The sequence below is a fragment of the Gobio gobio genome (assembly GCF_949357685.1).
Source record: "Gobio gobio genome assembly, chromosome: 18".
Lineage (NCBI taxonomy): Eukaryota > Metazoa > Chordata > Actinopteri > Cypriniformes > Gobionidae > Gobio > Gobio gobio.
Window position 1 is genome coordinate 3722269 of NC_137111.1, and position 23776 is coordinate 3746044.

Consider the following 23776-nt stretch of genomic DNA (forward strand, 5'->3'; position numbering starts at 1 on the left):
TCTAGTGTTACTGTATGTGCCATCGAGCTGTTGGGTGATCGCTCAAGTCCTTCTCAGACGCCGACAGATGTTTGTCCTTTGGATCGAAGAAGTCCTTTGAGAGGAAGATGACGCTGATCTTCCCCCTCTTTGGGCTGGTCGCTCACGCTAAATAGGATTCAGAGTTGACACCCATGCTTGCCTGGGCCACCATGGGCATCAGACTCGAGTGGAACCCTCCACCTTGTCCTGAGTGCTCGCGGTTGGATGATTGGTTCCTAGGTTAAGGTCAGGGTTACAGCTGCATCCCGCCCCAGTGCATTTCTTCCCGGAAGTGCACAAGGAGGTTCAAAAGTTGTGGAAGGAACCTTTTACTGCCAAAAGGCGCTTCGCAGCTTGTAGCCGATGTCCACCTTGTCGGCCATCTCTGGCTTGCTGAGATGTGGGATGCCATCAAAGTACACACTTATGCCCCCACCAAGGTAGCTTCTTCTACAACACTGTTGAGGACTTTGCCCAGCAGTACTGGATATTGGGATACCTAAGGTGTCCCCTTTGGGCACAACTGCTGGACGACATTTGGGATGAATTGGTTTCTTCCCCTGTGTTGGGTACAAACCGGTAAAGTGTGGGAAGGCTGGCTCTGTGTCTCGTTTGCACCGTAGACACCTGGAGCGGTGGGCAGCCTGCACCTGGGGAGCATTTCCTGCCAGTATTGAGACTCGAACCCAACACCTTCGGGTTACCAGTCTGACTCTAAATAACCGAGTGCCTTCTATATTCTCCATGTGAGTTCCCCAGTCTGCAAACCTTGGATTGATTTCCTTCGAGCATCCTTCAGCAGACAGATGCGGCGGAGGCATCCGATGCCAGGCCCAGTACTTGAGATGCATGTCTACCCGGTAAGCCCCTGTACTGGGCTGGATGCCCCATATGTTGTGATTCCCCTCCGGTAATCCAATATGTGTATACTTCCACGGTACCGTTTCCCTGTCGGGTAAACCTGTGTCTTTCCCTTGGCAGATTCTGCTCTGCATATGGCAATACCTACCACAGAGATTTTCCATATTTTCCACAGGCCAGTCCATGTTCCTCCCTACGGATAGAATGTGGCCTCCATAGCGTCCCTTTCCATCTGGACTAGGTATGCTTCCCCAGTGTTAAAACTCTGGCCATGGTTAAAAAAGGGAAGAGAGACAAAGCACTCTTCCAATAAAGTAAATATACAAAAAGAACAGCAGCTACGACCGTCTCCATGGTAAGCCCTGTCCCTTCCACCCTGGTAGGCACGGAAGACTGAGGTTTTGGGCTTACGTAGGGCACTGGGTAGGTTATGACTTAAAGAGAGCAGTTGCCAAAATGCCACGTTCAGCTTGCCAGTATCTCCAATACTGATAACATAGTTCAGTGGTTGCGGCGCTTTCCATAGTGACACCATTTGTCAATCATCGACATAATGTCGAACATGATTGACAGATAGGGACTGTCTTGGTTACTGTTGTGACCCTCGTTTCCTGATGGAGGGAATGGAGACGTTTTGACTCTCCTGCCACAACCCTGAACCACCCCGCTGAATGGCTGGGACACAATCTGGGCTGAATGAGTGAGTTTCCGGCCAGCTCATATACCCGTATGTCCGGGGGACTAGATTGGCATGCAAATCTCACTCGCCAATTAATTGGCTGATTTTCTATTACTCAGAGATGATTGAGGCTTCCAAGTGAAACACCATTTGTCAGTCATCGACATAACTTCTCTGTTCCCTCCATCAGGGAATGAGGGTTATGACAGTAACCAAGACTTTTATCCTAAGGATGCAATAACATGAGTGCAAAATGCGAATCTTCAAACATTGTCTGTAAGAGTACAGGCTAGACAGCGAGGCAAATAATATTTTATACCCTATTTGTGGAAAGTGCCAATTCAATAATGCTTAATTGGATTTTAAAAAGAAATGTAATATTCCCATTCAGAGTTATTGTTCTGACAATATTTCCCGTTAGAGTTCAATGTCACAGGAGTATTTTTGGGTGAATGGCATGCGTGAGCATCAGGGTCATTGGTGTTCTTGTGTGTCTGTCCCCAGAGAAGTGGGTTATGTGCTTCTGTGTCTGCAGATGTTACTTTGAAGGCAGAATTTACATGTCCTTTATTCTTCCCCATCTAGACTGTGAGAGGATAAACTGTTCCACGAGTAAGTGACACTTTCTCTTCTTTCATATCTTCCATTTACCATAGAATATTTTTTAACCTGTGCAATGGGAGATTCCAGTGAAAGATGTTTTAGCTTAATGTTTGACTAACTATGACTTGACATGACAGATGACTTATGTTTACAATATATATTACTGTGTCAAGTACACCATTATCTTCAACTTGTTCGCCGTCAGTGTTTTTTTTTTTTTAATAGTGCCAGCCTTTTTTACATTTTCAGAAAACTTTTATGGCACCCAGAATATTTTGTTGTATGAATATCAAAAGAAAGAACAGAGCCTCTGCTTTGAAACAACAACAGAAAACATTTTATTCTAGCTTTATGTTTTCTTTTTCACACCCACGTGAATGACATTATGAACAAAAAGCTGAGAAAACGTGTTTTTGTCAAAGACTTTGTCCGGAGGGGATTCAGAACGATGATCAAAACACAGATGGACTAGATTGAGTCCATCAACACCCCAAAGCTTCACAGTAATTTCCTCTTCATGAGCTCAACATTCATTCAGTCATTCATTCATTCATTCATTCATTCATTCATTCATTCATTCATTCATTCATTCATTCATTCATTCATTCATTCATTCATTCATTATTCAGTAACGTTAGGCAGGTTTGATTTATATGCTGTTGACTGTTTGATTATCTTATTATTTTACGTCAGCAATACTTCTATCGCTTGTTTCTGCTTCTTTTGCGCCTGTGTTTTGATCAGAAGATTCTGTACTCTTTCAGAAGATGCATAATCGCGCCCCCTACCGTATAACAGTGAAAACAATCTGCCCCGTCAATGGCAGAGAACATGCTTTTTATTAATGGAATATGGTTCACACATGTTAATTAAGTTTTGCACAAAAACAATCATATATTCGCAAAAATATGATTCTCATTGTGCACTGTCTCCAAAACTTGTCGTTAAACAGCCACTGTTGTGATTGGCTAACGTCATTGTATCATTGCATCACTACTCACCTGAGCTGGACAGGTTATGGAAGTGATAAGGTGTTTTGCTGTTGTGGATACAAATGTCTACCACAGTGTAGAAGTAGGAAACCAGTCATTATGGCAGCTTGGTTTCAACAAATGCTCTTTTTGCAGTGATGAAGCATTTTTGCAGTATTTTTTATTGTACAACTTCTTATATGTCAACAGAACATTTGATACCTCATGTCATGACAGAGTTTAAGCCCATAAGGCCAATTTACCATCTGCATGTGATACTCCTGGGGAAATGTGCTGTTTGTGTGCATTCTGGTTATAGATAGATGGAGACAGGAACACCGAAGTAACAAGGCACAGTAGTGGTTTCATTCAGTTGTTAAAGGGGACCTGTTATGCAAAATTCACTTTTATAAGGTGTTTGAACACGTATGTGTAAACTACCAGCCTATAATGGTAAAAATCCACCCAATACTTTTTTTATAATCCGCTTTGAGCTCTAACTTCATATCCAGAACAAGTGAGGATGGCACTTCATATTCTGTAAATGTTTGCACATGTCCTTTCTGAATGAGGTTTGGGAGGAGCTTAAACAATCAGTCCTGTCAATCATCATTTGAGTTTCCTCTGCGGACAGCAAGCCAAGTTCATTTTACTATTATCCATCAAGTGGGCAAGCGAACTTATGAAACATGTAAGGCTGCACTCCTCAACTGGTTATGTCCGACATTTTGGCTGAGTGAGATTCGCCTGTTTTGTTGTTGATGGAGTATCCGAAGCTCGTGTATGGGATGTAGCAGCTCATTTGCATTTAAAGTGACGCACACAAAAACGTCACGTTTTTGCTCACACCCAAATGGGGCAAATTTGACAAGCTATAATAAATGATCTGGGTGATATTTTGAGCTGAAACTTCACACACATCCTGGGGACACCAGAGATGTATATTACATCTTGTGAAAAGGGGCGTAATATATCCCATTTAATGAACAAAAACAGTTTTAGTCCATTCAGACAGACTTCGGACCAGTGTAAAAATGCTTTAGTCATACATGAGCACATATCTTGTGACGTACTCTCTCTATATTCATCCCATTTCAAATGTTTGTGTGCTTTTCTTCTCTTTCTCCCGTTTGGTCATAACAGCTCCGACTCCGAAATATTGTTCTTCTGAACACTTTCCAGCATTTCAGTTGTTGTATGGTGCTCCGCAGTGGTCGCAAAGGATTTAAACAATGCATTTTGAATTGAAATCATCTTGTAAACTCATAGATGGGGATTTGGACAGTAATTCAAATACCACACGACCTTGGTGTTTGTCAAAAACCAGGGATTTCTTTACTCGGGTGGGGAAGAAAAACGCTGACATTTTGGATTTGGATGGCAATAAAATCACTGACGAATGTTAAATGTCCCCATGGGAAACAATTCCCGTCCGAATAAGGCTATAGACATACACACACAGGCTAGTAAATAAAGAATCGTTTTGAAATCCCCAGTTTCTAGATATCTAGCAGTTTCTTGAACCATGACCTGAATGAACCATAAATCACTCATTTAACCCTCATGCTTCTTAAATAGGGATGGCCTGATTGTGTTCATTCTCAGGGTGGGAATTTTCCCATCTTTGTTGACTCACGGGGGATCTGGTCAAGTCTGGCGTCTTGGGAAGCCAGTCAAGGATGGTGAATTGAGCCATATTTAGGCTTGGTGATTTGTTCGTTTCATGGTTTTTTTTAGCCTTTCTGATTGACCACACTTCAATCAGTCAGACATCATCTTTAGTTTGGGGTGTAACTCTACTATCATCCTCCCCTCATGTCAATCAACTATTTTATCACATGTTCCAAGGAAGTTTTGACCTTGGGGTATGAAAGGTTTTGTGTTGCTGGTTCTGTTACGTGACAAAAAGCCTAATCCACATCTACATATCTTCAACATTACGTTAGACTTCTCAGTAGGACCTCTGGTTTTATGGCCCAAATGGTCTCAGCGTTCTTGTGCCGGCCTAGTGATTAATGTTGAAAATCACAGATTGTTATTGTATTTGTGTTCCAACTGATCTGAAAAGTGATTTAGTGTTAATAACACAGCATTGAGTTCCAGGTAATTGATATTCTGGGCCTGGAGCTTCCTTCCTCAAGTTCCCTTCATGCCTGTCAGCCTCCAGACATCCACCCAAACCCTCAGTATGAGCTTTCCGTCTTTTAGTTTAAACCAGAGCTGTTCGCTGCATAGTGCCTAAGAAGAAGCATTAATAACTCGATGAACATACAGTACCACACCTGAAAACGTTTAAATAATATTCCCTCTATACTTCGGAAACTGGGCTCGCACACATCAACATCACTTTTATCAAAGTGAATTTTGCGCAAATACATAGAACAATCTTGACAGTAAATTTAATTGTTTATGTTTCTAAGGGTGTAGTGCAGTGACACAGATCTGTTCAGTGAAGTGGTCATGGCTATTGACCAATCAGCATTAAGGAAAGAGACTGTCCATTTTATAAATGGAGATATTACAAACCTTGTTACCTTGCCTCCAAGCCGAAACACCAGTGAATCGGTCACCATTTCCCCCCCAGTTTAATAATCTGAGCAGTCTGCTTTTCGCTCCCTAAAACAAAACGATTTGTTTATAGCAAGTTTTGCCTCGCCCCACCTGACAAATGCAGCCGAGCAAGTGCAGTGACCTAATTCTGAATTCAGATATGACCTACAAATGTGTAAGCAGGAAAAAAAGCACAATGTGATATTCTCAGATGGGTTTCAGGCCTCATTCATTTGTGGAAATTAATCTGATATGTGCATTTGCATCTGCCATGTTCCCCTCCTCTTCTCTGAAGATGAAGATTTCAGCGATGTGTGACTTGTGTGTTATTAACTCAATGTTTTTGGGGTATTTTTGCTAAGGCGATATCATTGTCACTAAATGTGTGTTCTTCATGGGTGCGTGTTTAACTGTGATCTGGGCTGTCCTACAGGCAAGGGACCTGAGACCATGTTTGCTGGTCAGAATCTGAATGATAATGAATGGCACACTGTGCGAGTGACCAGGAGAGGGAAGAGTCTGAAGCTGTCTGTGGATGATTTGCCTACTGTGGAAGGTATCCTTTTAACTAACATTGGTTAATGCAGCTTTGAAATCAAGTCCATTTTGACCTTATCTTCCAAATTTTCTGTCTGGAAAACAATATTTCAATAATTCAAATATCCATTAGTGTTGAGTAACACGTCATCCATTGTGGCTTTTCACACTGTGATTAACCCTGGGTTATCGCCGTTCTAAAGACACTTTTAACCCCGGGTAAAGAAGCATTTTACACTCATAATTTAGAAGCGGGGTTAGCATTACAGCTGCTCTTACACTGTTGACTCCGCATTACGGTACCAAACTTGTACAGTGTGAAAAGATGCACTGTTAGCAACCGACAGCCAATTGGACACATGCTTTGGACAGTCACGGAAACACTGCCCATATAAACAGTCATTTCAACATATGAGGGGGAAAATGTCCAATGGTGACAGAAACCTTTAATGGTGTGTTCACACCGGACGCGATTCGCGCGAGTGATTTACATGTTAAGTCAATGCAGAGACGCGAAATGGCATTCTGCGGCGCGATTCGCGCGATTGAGGCGGCGAGATTCGCGCGTTTGAGGCGGCGCGAAGGACCGCGAATCGCTCAAGTTGAAAAATCTGAACTTTGGCGGATATTTCGCGCCGCGTTAACCAATCAGGAGCTTGCTCTAGTAGTGACAACAATGAGGAGAAAATATTTATATTATACTAAACATAATATCTGGTTCAGACAATATGATTATCACTGTGATAACATTAAATGACATGAAACACAACCCAGTCTCTTTTTGTTAAATGCAAGTTTATGTTTGATCAATAATACAAAAGTATAAGTAAAAGGTATAATAAGCTACACATGAAATAAAACAAACAATTCAGTCAAACATTCAAAGTCAGTGCTAGTCGGCTAACGTTACAGTTATAGCCTAAAAATATAATTAATGAAACTTCTCTTTGCCCTCAGCCTAAACGATTTGCCAGGGAACAAATTATAGATCCATGAGAGCAAAGATCGGCCGTTACAAGACGAATTATATCTGGAGCCGCCACAGAGACATCAGAGCAGCGGCAGAAGAACTGGCTGAGGAAAGGCTGATCTCACCGGGTTAATGAGCGCCGCTGATCCACTGGAGCTCACAACTCCGACAACGGCAGATAAAATGTTCAAATAGGCACTCTTTATATAAATAAACCACAGATTTGAGCTTTAAACAACTACATTATCGACTTAAAAAGTCTTAAAACTACGTTTTGTCACACATTAACAGTAGATTTTAACAAAAAAAAAGACGTGTAAACACAGCCCATGTTCGCCATTTCTCAACGAGACGAACCGCTGGCAGAAGCCCCGCCCATGAGGAGAATTTGCGTCTGTTGTGCAGTGAATTTCACGCGCGATTGAAGCGAGTAAACTCAAAATGTTCAAGCGTCCGGTGTGAACGCCACATAAGGCCCGTGCACGTGACGATTTCGCCAGCGTCTTTCGAGACGTTTTTCGGCGTGTCTTTGTGTTCACACCCAAGCGATTTTTACTGCCGATTTGCAGAGTGAACGTGGAAATTCAATAGATGATGGCGCTCCCGGTTCACAAGGTGGCGCTGCGCCACTTTACGCTTCTGACACTCGCTCGTCACACAGAAGAAGAAGAAGAGAGGCGGTATATACGTCATAGATATGTATATGTAGATTCCCCATCAGTGACTGTTTCTATGGGCTGCTATACGTTAGCCGTCCGCCATTTTTGAACGGTCAATAGTGAACGTGCTTTGTGAATATTCAAATGTTGCCTATGCGACTGCAGCCGTAGTTACACAAGCATGTAGGAAATGAATATCTATACATCAATAGACTGTTAGGATTTCATTTATCATTAATGGTAGATAATTCTGCATATTCTAAAAAAATATTGGTTAAAGATCTTTACATTTTCTTAATATCATTAATATTGACCATCAGAGAACCCTACAGACACATTGCTCAGCTTTTAATGAACGCAGTGAACTCATTATAAATAAAGTTCATTGGAAAGAAATCGTAAACCATCAACCAGTCAGCCATCAAAGTAAATAAATTATAAAAATAGTAATAAATTAGCTAGTAATATGTTTAGTAAACATCAATATAGCCTATTTATTCAACCCATGTTTTAAGTAATCAACATAGGTATTATCTGAAAGCTTAAATTCTCAAAAATCATCCTAAAAAATCAACATCAACATCACAATTTTAAACCATTTTTAAGAACAGGGAAAATTATGAGTCAAAATGATAAATTATTATACATTTATTTAAAATATGAACACACAAACCAACTCATTGTCACCTGTGAAAGAAAATTTAAAAAAATTTAAAATTTAAATCGCGCTGGGCTTTACAGAGGCTGTTGTGTTTAATGCGAGTGATGATTGACAGCCTCTGAAGTGCTGATGTGTGTTGACCGTTCTAAAATGGCGGCGCGTCGACGTGCCTGGAGAGGCCGAATGGGGCATCTACGTATACATATCTATGAATTACGTGCTTGCCGAAATCATTCACACACTTTTTTCTAACTGGCATCTTCTTCTTTGTCTACTTACTTCTTCTTCGTCAAATCAATGTATGCTTTGCTAGACCGCTTTGTGCTTGAGCACCACCAGGTGGTGTTTTACTGTAACTTCAGCAGCTCCAGGCACGTCAACTAAAGCGCCGATCTCATTGGTCGGCCAGTTTTTAACGCGCCGCGTGAAAACAAAAAAACTAACCCAAGACGTTTAAAAAAAATGTGTACACTCACATTGGCGCCCTTTGTTTAGTCACGAGGTGTTAAACGTGCGCGAAAATGGTCCTGGTGTGAACAGGCCTTTATAGTCCGAAAAGACTGTTCAGGATAAAGTTGATAGTAAAATGTAATATGTGTACGGACAATGCTGGAGCCTTTATGTAAACATATTGCATGTGGCGTCCGTCCAATCAGTGACACTGACATCACAAATATGCAAATAAGGACGTTAACCCTGGGTTTAGGAATGTACAGTGTGAAACAGCAGCGTATGAACACCCAGGGTTAATTATTAACCCGGGTAAATTATGAGCAATGTGAAACATGAAGCAAGAAAACCCAGGGTTTACAGTGACTTGGAGTTAAAGGGTTACTTCATTGATTTAACATTAAGCTTTGTATTTAAACTGGATCATTTATGTAGTAGAAATGTGAAATTATTTTTGAATTTGGTGCCTTCTAGACTGAGAAAAGAAAGAAAATGTATTTTTGTCTCGTGGATGAAAGACAACAACTCCCAGAATGCACTTGCTTCGCTGCCCTACGAGGCCACTCCGTACACCGTCGTTTTGATCTTCATTATAATACAATCATTTCGTTCAGTTAGAGAATAAACACTACAATTAAAAACTGAACGTGTCTTTTCAATAACGTGTGAGTGAGCCGAACGAAAGTCACGACACAGATGCAGCAGGAGTCAGATTTCATTCCTCACGAAGAGCTGAGCAGAGCTGAGGTAACGTTAAGCGCCAGTCTGGCACATTTTCAGATCGCATATGAAGCTAAACTTTCACCGGAATTCATTGAAGAGTTGAAACACTCACTTTGCTCTGCACCGCTCCGTTATGATTGTCCGTGCGGCCGCCTGTGTCTTACATTCTGTGTGTGAGATCTCTCCCCTGTGGGCGGTTGATAACATGCGGAACAGCTCCATCTAGTGGCTGTAGTCTTTAGCCTCTGGCCAAAAAATCCTCCGATGACGCAAAATGACGATATTTGCGTCATCGGAGGATTTTTTCCAGAAATAAAATGCATAATTCTCTCGTCTCAGGGGGATATGAGGGGGGAAAGTACCATAATTTGAATAAACTATCAGGTTTCTACTGATACAAAGCCTAATGCTAAATCACTGAAGTTACCCTTTAACTATTAGGGCCGCAAAAGTGATCAAGGTCATGTCCATTTATTGTATGATAAGTTGACAAACTAATCATCATGATAGGCCTAGTTGGAGTATGTTGGCCTTTTTCTGATCCACTTTTAATTTTTCTCTAAACTCTGCCATGATACAGGAGAGATACCAGGTGACCACACACAGCTGGAGTTTCATAACATAGAGACGGGGATCATTACAGAGAAACGCTACCTTCCCGTCATGCCCTCCAACTTCATTGGGCATCTCCAGAGTCTGACGTTTAACGGCAAGCCGTACATCGACCTCTGCAAGAACGGAGACATCGACTACTGCGAAGTCAACGCCGTGATCGGTTATAAGAACATCATTGCAGATCCAGTGACCTTCAAGTCCTGCTCAAGCTATATGACTGTGAGCACACTGCAGGCGTACTACTCCATGCATCTGTTCTTCCAGTTCAAGACCACCTCATCAGATGGACTCATCCTGTTTAACAGTGGAGATGGAAATGATTTCATAGCTGTAGAGCTGGTTAAGGGGTATGTTATGGAGAAACAGACATGAGCATTACAGTTAGATGCTCTTATTGCTGTGTGCATGGCTTAAATGTGAATGTGTAATAATTCATTTATTCATTAATTTAACACCTTCACTCCCTTCCAAAATATTTTGAATCCTTGCAAATGAAAAAAAGAATATTTTATAGGTAATTGACAGTCAAGGTGCTATCAGGATTTGAAATATTCATCCCTCACAGTGATTTTGCTCAGAGGTTTGACCTTCAATAGGTCAGAAAACATAATGGAGGCATTGAGACAGAGAAATTGAGCTGACAGAGTATAAAAAAATATAGTAACACTTACTTACAGTGTCACGTATGAGTGGCTGTAATGAACGCACAACAATGAATAAACAGAAACAGTCTTTATTTAACAGACTAATAGCTGGAGAAGTCACAGAAACACAACCATAAATGATACTGGCCAACTGAACAAAGGACACTGAGGGATTAAATACAAGGGAGAGTAATCAACATTAAACAGAACAGGTGCATAAACTAAATTTAACAGCCATGGAGACTAACTAGGAGCACAGGAAAATGGAAATAGGGAGAACCAAACTAAAACACACTGAAACTAAACAGAACTAAACATAAATGTTACATTATGCAACCCCCCTCCCCAGGAAGGCACATCTTTGTGTCGAAAACTAGTCCAACTGAGGATGGATGAGGAGCTGGTGAAGAACAGGGAACCAGAGGAGTTGGTGGCAGGAGAGGCCAGGGTGGAGAGTTGATGAAACCAGGGGGATGACAGATGGAGACGGAACTGATGGAGGTGGAGACCCAGACGGAGAGCTGATGGGGCTCGAGTGACACTGAAGTTTCAGGTGACCGAGGGGGAGCAATGAGTATCCGATCCCAGAGGACTGAGGTGGAGCCGGTGGGACTGAGGAAAAAGGGGAACTCTGACAAGGCTAAAGGGGTGGAGGGTCAAGCCGCAGCTGGAGACCCGGAAGTCCGAGGTGTAGGCAGAACAATGTCTTACCAAAGGGGAGCCGGAGAGACAAGGGAGCCCGATGAAGCCGTAAGGGTGATGGTGGAGGAGCCAAGGTGGAGCCAACTGGTCGCTGAGTCAAGGTGGGTGGAGGCAGAGCGAGTGGATCTTTGTGCTGAGGCAGTGTTGGAGACTGGAAAGCCAGAGACTGATCAAAGCAGAGTGGAGCAAACAAAGGAGAAGCTGCGGGACAGAGGGCAAACAGCAGAGTCATGGCCGAGGAACTGGCTCTCATTGGAAGAAGAAGTGGGAGAGGGTGGATGGGATTTCTGGAGACGCAGGAGACTTGGAGCTGGACAGGACCAGCGGGGATGGGAGACATAGGAAAAGACCCCCCTCAATTCCTCATAATAATTCCTAGAGGCCATTTGCATCGGGAGTGTGGGCAGGGCTCCATTCCATGCCCTCGTACTCCACTATCACGGCCACTGGAACTGAAGATGTAGCCAACTCACGCACTTGGTCAGACTTTTCCTTTGGCTTGAGCTCCTGGGCGATGCTTGTGCTTCACAGTGGGCTCTGGCTCTCTGTCTGTGGTGGGCTCTGGCATTAGCTCTGTGCAGTGTGTGGGCCGTCGCTGGCTGGGCTCTGGGTCCAGAGTGGGGCTGGTGAAGACCTCAGCTGGGGGAATGGAAAACGGAGATCCGTTATTCACCAGCACCCACTCCACAAATGTGGCGAAATCCCCCTGAGGACCATTGCCTTGGACTGGGAGGCACACCTGCCGGTCCGGATAGTGGGTTAGGCATGCCTGATCTAAAAAGTCGAAAAATTAAATTTACAACAATGGAGACTAACTAGGAACACAGGCAAACAAAAACAGGGAGAACTAAACTAAAACACACTGAAACTAGATAGAACTAAACATAAATGTTACATCAAGACTTTATGTAGAATGCATTGTAAAGATATTTATAATGCATGTTATAATGCATTATATATATTTTCATAAAAAAATTATATTTGCAGATTCCTTGTTGCATCTAAAATTGGTTGATTGTCATGTGTTTTTTATGCATTACACTTTCTAAAGGTGTAACAATGAATAAGTATTATTCACAAGATCATACAGTGCATTTTAAGGTGCATTACAACTGTAAAATACAGTTGATCGCATAGCTCAAATATTTTAATAATGGAAAAAGTTGATAATAAATGTTTACGCTCGAGATCTCTGACTTTTCATTGCAGACAACTTGAGGGATTATTTAGATTCCTTCTGAAATTCTCAGTTTAGGGTAAAAGAGTAAAACGTTTCTTCTGCAAAATGTCTCCATGTAATTACATCTCTATCTGAGAAAAACAATTGAGATCTTGTTTGTGATTCTTCTTTTCCATATAGGTAAGCTGTATTCAGCTTGCCCCTGATAATGGACACTTGTGTACAGCTTTCTACAGTACAGTTTTGATTACAGTTATTATCACAAATCATTAGTCAATATCTGAATGTCCTGTGATTGCATGTGTGCTACATTTGTGTTAATTTCATCATGTCTTTGTTCAGCTACCTGCATTACGTCTCAGATCTGGGAAACGGTGCTCATCTCATCAAAGGAAACTCAAACAAGCCTCTCAGTGACAACCAATGGCACAATGTCATCATCTCCAGAGACACAAATAACCTGCACACGGTCAAAATCGACACCAAAATCACCACCCAGAACACTGTGGGGGCCAAAAACCTTGACTTAAAAGGTAGATTTCACATTAGTGTTGTTTTAACATGTCAATTCATACACCTAATGTGACAGAGATGAGGATTATGGTTTTATTTGCTTTTTTTTTAGATCCACAAATGAATTGTATGCAATAATAAATGCATAATATACCAGTATTATGTTCCTGTGTGAACTATATGATATTTAACTATGCTCTCTCGTTTTTGGCTCTCTTTGCAGGTGATCTTTATATTGGTGGCGTTCCCGAGGAGATGTACAAAGACTTACCTAAGTTAGTTCACGCAAAAGAAGGATTTCAAGGCTGTTTGGCATCTGTGGATCTCAATGGCCGTTTGCCAGACCTGATGTCAGAAGCGCTGGCCTGTGTTGGACAGATTGAGAGAGGATGTGAAGGTGACTTTTTTTTTCTGTGTAATAAGCAGAATGATGTAATTACTAATTACTAATTAATTGATGCTACAAGATCTGATCACCCTCAGGGTTTATTTTTTGCAACAATGACTAGTAGTTCTTCTACACTGTCAGCATCTCAGTTTATCATTAATACTTACCATTAATGGTTTACTCAGTTTACCTCATTAGTCATACTACACTGTAAAATCTAATTTGTTAGACTACTTAAAAAGCATGAAAACCAATTGCTTTAAAACAAACAAGTAAAGTGAAATATGAATAGTATGTTGTGCTAACAAATGCTTAGTTAGCAGTGTTGGGCAAGCTACTCTGAAACTGTAGCTTTACAAGCTACTTGTAAGTAGTTAAGATACATTCAAGCTACCCTTTTGAAAAAGTAGTTAGCTACACTACAAGTTATTATCAAAAAGTAGCTAGCTACATTGAACTTACTTTTCTTTTCTTTTTTTACAATGACATTGTTACAAATAACTGAATAATTGTTAAAGAGCACCTATTATGGCATTTAAAATGTTCCAAATATTGTTCTAGAAGTCCCCAACAACAGTTCTGCATGCATGCAATAACAAAAAAGACTTTAGTTTTCTTATAATATGCATTTATTTTGACCTGTTTTGACAGCGATTCTCAAATGATTCCTTTAGTGATTCACTTTTCAAAACCCTGCCTTTACGTGACGCTAATCTGCGGTGATTGGTCCGATGACCCAGTCAGTTGTGATTGGTTTAGTCTGTGCAGATATTTTCGGAAACGGAACGCCCATCAAAGTCTTATAGTGACAGTAATTTGTTAATATGTGTCAGGAGTTATGAATATGAAAACCGCGTCGGTACTGTTTGATTGTAATATGAGCCTCAGCTGATCTCATTCATAAAAAAACTCCTTTATTCTCCTCACGAAGACTCGCGACAAATCAACATCCCTCAGGGCTTTTAGTTCAAAAGTGTGCAGATGAGGAGACATATTGATAGATTCTCATATGTCTGTGTCAAATTTCTAAACAGAGGAGTATTTTTTATTCAATACTTCCTCAAAATGCGCAGATGTAGCCTAATCATGAGCGATTGAGTCTCTTATGTGTTGTTTTCAATTCATCCTGGCAGCCGGAGGGCGCTCTGTGCACATGTAGTCCATATATGATACAGACAGACGAAGAAGATACCATGTGCCATAATAGAAGTCCATAATAAAAGCTTCCTGAGATCGCGAAACATGCAAATAGAGACATTTGAAGACTAAACACACAATCGCGACGATGTATGGTTTGTCTTCAAGCCACTTAGTCTTCAAATGCTCATCCTTGGGCAGATGAGAAAAGTTTGCTTTTGAGTCGCACTTCAGAACACAGCGTCTCGTGGCCATGATGTTTTCTAATTTTCACTGGCGTCTCGTCGCAATGATGTTTTCTAGTTTTCACTGGCGTCTTGGAGCGCAATAAGTGGGCGTATCGTATGCAAATAACTTGACAAGTTGACGTCATCTAGTCAGAGAAAAAGCTTCAGTCTTCTAACGATTCTTAAAAATGACTCCGAGTCGACTCTTACTTTTGAAAGAAAATAACTATATATACGGTGCACTGTCATATTTCAAACTTTGTTTTTGTTCACTTAGATCTATGTTACACACTACATGAAAGGTAAATTTCAAAATTCCATGATAGGTGCTCTTTAATGAAGAATGTTATAATATGTATTGTTATAATATTTGGGGTTTCAAGCAACATAATGCAATGTTATTATGATTTCAAAGAGTTTAGGGTGAATTCAGGGCTATTGGGACACTTTTTTCCCAGTCATTTCAATGGCAAAAACTGTCAGAATCATTTGATTTTGTAAACTATCCGATACACACAATACTCAAATATAGCCTGTATCTCAAACTGGCTGTCAAAGTGAAAAATGGCTACACATTTAACATCAGAGCAAGAATAAAATGATCAATTACAAGATATTGTCACAAATATAGAGGGATTATATCAACTATAGTTAATTATTCAGTCAGAAGCAACCTTTATTACTTCTCTTCCTTTAAAACCAAATACCTGTGATTTCTTGTTGCATAGCTTCATCAATAGGAAGATAATAACAATAATATCAATGATCCAAGTGGCCAACCAAAGGAAACACTGATCTCCACAATGGTGATTTAATTTTTTACTTGACAAAATGGCACCCAAATTAATCTTAACTTGGGTTTTCGAAGTAAATGTGTATAGTACAGATTACTAGATTTATCAAGCTTAGCGTTATTTCTGGCAGGTCACGTTAGTCAAGCTCACATCAGCTGACTGTCAGCTGATCACATCTACCTATAGGAACACGACGTCTATCACAGCACACATATATAAGCTCCATCGGTATCACAGCACACATATATAAGCTCCATCAGTATCACAGCACACATATATAAGCTCCATCAGTATCACAGCACACATATATAAGCTCCATCAGTATCACAGCACACATATATAAGCTCCATCGGTATCACAGCACACATATATAAGCTCCATCGGTATCACAGCACACATATATAAGCTCCATCAGTATCACAGCACACATATATAAGCTCCATCAGTATCACAGCACACATATATAAGCTCCATCAGTATCACAGCACACATATATAAGCTCCATCAGTATCACAGCACACATATATAAGCTCCATCGGTATCACAGCACACATATATAAGCTCCATCGGTATCACAGCACACATATATAAGCTCCATCAGTATCACAGCACACATATATAAGCTCCATCGGTATCACAGCACACATATATAAGCTCCATCAGTATCACAGCACACATATATAAGCTCCATCGGTATCACAGCACACATATATAAGCTCCATCGGTATCACAGCACACATATATAAGCTCCATCAGTATCACAGCACACATATATAAGCTCCATCAGCATCACAGCACACATATATAAGCTCCATCAGCATCACAGCACACATATATAAGCTCCATCAGTATCACAGCATACATATATAAGCTCCATCAGCATCACAGCACACATATATAAGCTCCATCAGTATCACAGCACACATATATAAGCTCCATCAGCATCACAGCACACATATATAAGCTCCATCAGTATCACAGCATACATATATAAGCTCCATCAGCATCACAGCACACATATATAAGCTCCATCAGTATCACAGCACACATATATAAGCTCCATCAGCATCACAGCACACATATATAAGCTCCATCAGTATCACAGCATACATATATAAGCTCCATCAGTATCACAGCATACATATATAAGCTCCATCAGTATCACAGCATACATATATAAGCTCCATCAGTATCACAGCACACATATATAAGCTCCATCAGTATCACAGCACACATATATAAGCTCCATCGGTATCACAGCACACATATATAAGCTCCATCAGTATCACAGCACACATATATAAGCTCCATCAGTATCACAGCACACATATATAAGCTCCATCAGTATCACAGCACACATATATAAGCTCCATCAGTATCACAGCACACATATATACGCTCCATCAGTATCACAGCACACATATATAAGCTCCATCAGTATCACAGCACACATATATAAGCTCCATCAGTATCACAGCACACATATATAAGCTCCATCAGTATCACAGCACACATATATAAGCTCCATCAGTATCACAGCACACATATATACGCTCCATCAGTATCACAGCACACATATATAAGCTCCATCAGTATCACAGCACACATATATAAGCTCCATCAGTACTATCAGCACATATATATAAGCTCCATCAGTATCACAGCACACATATATAAGCTCCATCACTATCACAGCACACATATATAAGCTCCATCACTATCACAGCACACATATATAAGCTCCATCAGTATCACAGCACATATATATAAGCTCCATCAGTATCACAGCACACATATATAAGCTCCATCACTATCACAGCACACATATATACGCTCCATCAGTATCACAGCACACATATATAAGCTCCATCAGTATCACAGCACACATATATAAGCTCCATCAGTATCACAGCACACATATATAAGCTCCATCAGTATCACAGCACACATATATAAGCTCCATCAGTATCACAGCACACATATATACGCTCCATCAGTACTATCAGCACATATATATAAGCTCCATCAGTATCACAGCACACATATATAAGCTCCATCAGTATCACAGCACACATATATAAGCTCCATCAGTATCACAGCACACATATATAAGCTCCATCAGTATCACAGCACACATATATAAGCTCCATCAGTATCACAGCACACATATATACGCTCCATCAGTACTATCAGCACATATATATATAAGCTCCATCAGTATCACAGCACACATATATAAGCTCCATCAGTACTATCAGCACATATATAAGCTCCATCAGTATCACAGCACACATATATAAGCTCCATCAGTACTATCAGCACATATATATAAGCTCCATCAGTATCACAGCACACATATATAAGCTCCATCAGTATCACAGCACACATATATAAGCTCCATCAGTATCACAGCACACATATATAAGCTCCATCAGTATCACAGCACACATATATAAGCTCCATCGGTATCACAGCACACATATATAAGCTCCATCAGTATCACAGCACACATATATAAGCTCCATCAGTATCACAGCACACATATATAAGCTCCATCAGTATCACAGCACACATATATAAGCTCCATCAGTATCACAGCACACATATATAAGCTCCATCAGTATCACAGCACACATATATAAGCTCCATCAGTATCACAGCACACATATATAAGCTCCATCAGTATCACAGCACACATATATAAGCTCCATCAGTATCACAGCACACATATATAAGCTCCATCAGTATCACAGCACACATATATAAGCTCCATCGGTATCACAGCACACATATATAAGCTCCATCAGTATCACAGCACACATATATAAGCTCCATCAGTATCACAGCACACATATATAAGCTCCATCAGTACTATCAGCACACATATATAAGCTCCATCAGCATCACAGCACACATATATAAGCTCCATCGGTACCACAGCACACATATATAAGCTCCATCGGTATCACAGCACACATATATAAGCTCCATCAGCATCACAGCACACATATATAAGCTCCATCAGTACCACAGCACACATATATAAGCTCCATCGGTATCACAGCACACATATATAAGCTCCATCAGTATCACAGCACACATATATAAGCTCCATCAGTATCACTGCACACATATATAAGCTCCATCAGTATCACTGCACACATATATAAGCTCCACCAGTATCACTGCACACATATATAAGCTCCATCAGTATCACTGCACACATATATAAGCTCCATCAGTATCACAGCACACATATATAAGCTCCATCAGTATCACTGCACACATATATAAGCTCCATCAGTATCACTGCACACATATATAAGCTCCATCAGTATCACTGCACACATATATAAGCTCCATCAGTATCACTGCACACATATATAAGCTCCATCAGCATCACAGCACACATATATAAGCTCCATCAGTATCACAGCACACATATATAAGCTCCATCGGTACTATCAGCAGCTATCACGTTTCTCCAGAGCTCATTTACCCTCCTCCATCCCCAGCTCCACCTGTCATCAGTCAGGATTTGGTATTCTGATTCCCCCTGAATCAGACTAAATTCCCGAATTATGTTGTACATTTAAATATTGATATTAATGATATCTGCAATAGGGGTTGCACGACTAGTCGATTTTAATGCTCTGCCATGACGCTTTAAGCTTGACGTCGACTAGTCGCTGGCCTATAGAGGGCGCAACAGGATAAGCCATTTCACGACATGCAGGCTCTGTTTCCAACAGTTAAAAAAGTTAAAAATGACAAATAAATACATACCCAGAGAGCTCTCCACAAGATATGTTTGACTATACCATTTGGACGCTTAATTATACAGGTCAGTTAATCACCGCTCTAAACTAATGCGTGCTGCATTGTAACACACACAAAGTTCACACATCACGCGGAGATCGTGCGCGCCTCGCACAAACTCATTCAGTAGTGCTAAAATGTGTTGTCAACACTGTTCTGTGATTTATCACTAAAATAGAAACTGAAAAGTTCAAGCATATATTTCTTAGTAACTAAAACTCACAGCTTCACTATTCGAAAGACGCTGGCAGGATTCACACGCAATCGCTCTCCCACTAATGCATTCATATACATGTAATCTTTATTGTGCTACTTTATCTGTATCTGATTCAGAACGAGCAGAAATCTGTGAGAAATAACGACCCAAAGACAAAAGAACTGATACAAAAGCTGTGATGTAGGAGCAATAACCTTATGGGCAGCGCTGTTTCATATGCCATAGCTGTCCTGTGCTCAAGCAAACTCGTGTTCGCGTCTTAGCTCAAGGTTCAGGGTTATTTGTTCATTAATGACGTCATCGACTCGACTTTCATCGCATAAATGTCGACTTGAAAAAATCGGAAGTCGTTCAACCCCTAATATGCAATACATTATGTTAGTTCTGTTCTGTTTACCCTGATGCTGCGTTCACACCGAACGCGAATAGAGCGTCTGGAGCGAGTGATTTCCATGTTAAGTCAATGTAAAGATGCGCAGACGCACGTTTAGCGCCGCACAATGGACACGATTTCGCCTCATTCGCGCTGTCCAGTTCGCGCGAAAGATGTGAATTGACCGTCTTGCGCGAGTGATTTTATTTGGTGCTTTTTGTGCATTCACGTGTTTGATCGAATTCACGTCTGACGCCCGAGTTGAAAAATCTGAACTTTGCCGTCTGAACGCAACATAAGCTGCTCTCCCTGCTCTTAACCATGCTAGGCTGCCCAGAACAGAACCATACCGCCAATCCAAACTGTGTGCTAATAGTCAGTCATCTTTGACAATAGTGGTCCTGACAGAAGTACAGTTAAAGGGTTAGTTCACCCAAAAATTTAAATTCTGTCATTAATTACTTACCCTCTTGTCGTTCGACACCCCTAATGCTGCGTTCACACCAAACGCTAATAGAGCGAGTGATTTCAATGTTAAGTCAATGGAAAGGCGCGTTGACGCACGTCTGGAGGTCCTGCGATGCTATCGACACGTTTCGCGCGATGGACGCGATTCCGCCTCATTCGTGCGTCCAGTTTGCGCGAATGACGCGAATTGAGCGTCTTGCGCGATATGCTCATTACGCGTGAGTGGTGCTTTTTGTGCATTCACGTGTTTGAAGCGAATTTGCGTCTGACACCAGAGTTGAAAAATGTGAACTTTGGCGTCTGTTCGCGCCGCGTTAGCCAATCAGGAGCCTGCTTGCTGCGGTCACGTGGTGAAGTGACATGATGAGAAACCCTGCATAATTTAAAAATACTACTATTGTGTTCGCGTTAAAATGTAGTTTTAAGACTTTTTCAGGTGAGAATGTAGTTGTTTAAAGTTCAAATCTGTGGTATATTTATAAAGAGAGCGCCTTTTTTTTTAATAATGTGAGCTCCAGCGGATCAGCGGCGCTAAGCGCTCATTAACCCCGGCGAGAGCAGCCTTTCCTCGGCCAGTCCTTCTGCCTTCTGCCGCTGTGGTGGTTAAACATCAGATATAATTCACCTTGTGTGGATCTAACGGCCGATCTTTGCTCTCATGAATCATCATTTGTTGTCTGACAAATCGTTTTGACTGCGGGCAAACAGATGTTTCATAACTTTATTTTTTAGGATATTTAAATATACACACAGTGAAGATAATGTAGGAGTTGCCTGGACCACATTTGTGTAGCTATTAATGTTTAATATATATTTTTAATAAAAATGAAAAGAGGCAGTGGTGTTTTATGCCATATTTCTCCTGGAGCGCCTTGAATGCGCATATATTTAGCTTCAAACGCTCAATTTACACGCTCGTCCAATTCGCGAATGGATTCAAAATGTTCAAGGGTCCAACTAGACGTGGTCGACGCGATTTTGATGCTCTATTCGCATTTGGTGTGAACGCAGCATTAGACCTCCGTTCATCTTCAGACACAAATGAAGATATTTTAGTGTAAATCTGATGCTCTGAAAGGCCTCCATTGGCTCAACTTTACACTCTCAAGACCCTTAAAAGACACTAAAGACGTCGATACAAAGTCCATCTTACTACAGCGGCTCTACAATAACTTTATAAAGCGACGAGAATAGTTTTTGTGTGCAAAACAAAAACAAAATGCTGACTTTATTCATCAAGTGCTTGTCTTCTGTCTAGGCCTCAGATGTGAACTCACGAAGCACTGTCACGACGCATAAAGTCGTTATTTTGTTTTTGCTTTGCCCACAAAAACTATTCTCGTCTTCATAAAGTTATTGTAGAGCCGCTGTAGTGAGATGGACTTTGTAACTTTAGTCTTTAGTGTCTTTTAAGGGTCTTGAGAGTGTAAAGTTGAGCCAATGGAGGCCTTTCAGAGCATCAGATTTACACTAAAATATCTTCATTTGTGTCTGAAGATGAACGGAGGTCTGACGGGTGTCCAACCACATGAGGCTCAGTCATTAATGGCACAATTTACATTTTTGGGTGAACTAACCCTTTAAGTTAAGACATTAAGTAAAATTAACTAAAAAGTGTTAGTAAGAATCACTCAGCATTATTGCTGTTGTACAAAGATGTGTTGTTTGTGCCGTGCTGTAGATGTTTATTGTGTCAAATGCAGAAGTTTTCAGTGTCTGCCGGAAACACTCGCAAATGGATTGAATAATTTCTGCTGAGTTGCTGCGCGAAATCTGATTTTCATACACAACATAAATATTTCATTCTGTTTTCATTACATTCCGGTTTTACATAAATGACACATTGACCTTTTTCTTGGCAGCTGCTTTGTCCTCGTACGCAACTCATTATTGATGCATTCTCATTTCCTTTCCGTGTGTCCTTGCTCCTCTCTATTAATATTCAAGGGCAGCGTGTAAGGAAAGGAAACAAGGTGGAGGAATCAAAGAAAAGTGTTTCAAATATATTGGAATATCCTTGCTCACGAAGTGACATGAGTTGCACACAAGGCAGCCGTATGCCTGTATGTTGGTTAAATCAGATATTCATGTGAAATATCATTAGGGTGTGGAGAAGCACTCATGTGTCTGTTTTTTATTGGTCCATCTGGAAACAAGGAACCAAGTTTAGCGCTTTCAGGGCTGACATAATAACTGGGTTTGCCAAATTTTCCCATTGAATATTCATAGTTTTTCTTGAGAGTTTGAGTTCAAAAGAAGTGGCCCCAAAATAGATCCCTGAGGCACACCACTAATAACAGGGGCAGAAGATGAAGAGAACTTACCTAACTATACAGAAAAAATGTACATACTCAGGGCCGGCCCTGACCAATTTGCTGCCCTAGGCGAGATTTTACTTGGTGGCCCTTGTATCAAGGTTTAGCAATACATGTTTTCAGTCTAAGTTGCGGAAACATTGGTGTTTTATTTTTTTAATGCATTGATGTTTTTTAATTTTTATTGTTGTTGTTTTATGTGATGTCCAGTCCATTCTACCCCGTCATTATGTTCATGATATTATTATTATTAAATTTTTTTAAAAGGCTGATGATAGTTACACTATACAAAAATAGCACCTACGCCACATTACAGCCTAAACACAAATAGCAAGTAATTGCATCGAGCATTCATGCACAAACTATTGAGAACTAGCAAAAGTGTTTGTTTTCCAGTAGATGGCAGCAAACTTCCACTTATATGCACATTAATGATTTCACCATGAATTAAACTGAGAAATTTAGATATTTAATGTGAAATTTACATAAAATGTTGCTATTTTAAATAAACCTGTATATAAATATCATTACTAATTTCGGCAAATACATTTTAAAATGTCCATATGTCCCCTTAAAACTGCACGACTGTAGAGTAAAAACATTAGGCTATTAAAAAAGTGATATTACATGCGTTTAAAAAAACAGATATGATTTGTTAGATAAAAATACATTAGATAATTTTTTCTTGTTTTCTGGGGG

The 23776-nt window shown here is 40.6% G+C and overlaps 1 protein-coding gene across 1 annotated transcript in view; it reads left to right on the forward strand.

Annotated features, from left to right (window-relative positions):
* Positions 1-23776, forward strand: part of nrxn1b (neurexin 1b) — a gene marked incomplete at its 3' end in the record, with an annotated part of 141765 nt that overhangs the window by 47747 nt on the left and 70242 nt on the right. The window contains exons 9-13 of the mRNA XM_079843538.1: positions 2147-2173; positions 6119-6241; positions 10266-10647; positions 13169-13359; positions 13563-13736. Of these exons, the coding sequence (XP_079699664.1) occupies positions 2147-2173; positions 6119-6241; positions 10266-10647; positions 13169-13359; positions 13563-13736 (897 nt within the window). The remainder of the gene's footprint in view (positions 1-2146; positions 2174-6118; positions 6242-10265; positions 10648-13168; positions 13360-13562; positions 13737-23776) is intronic.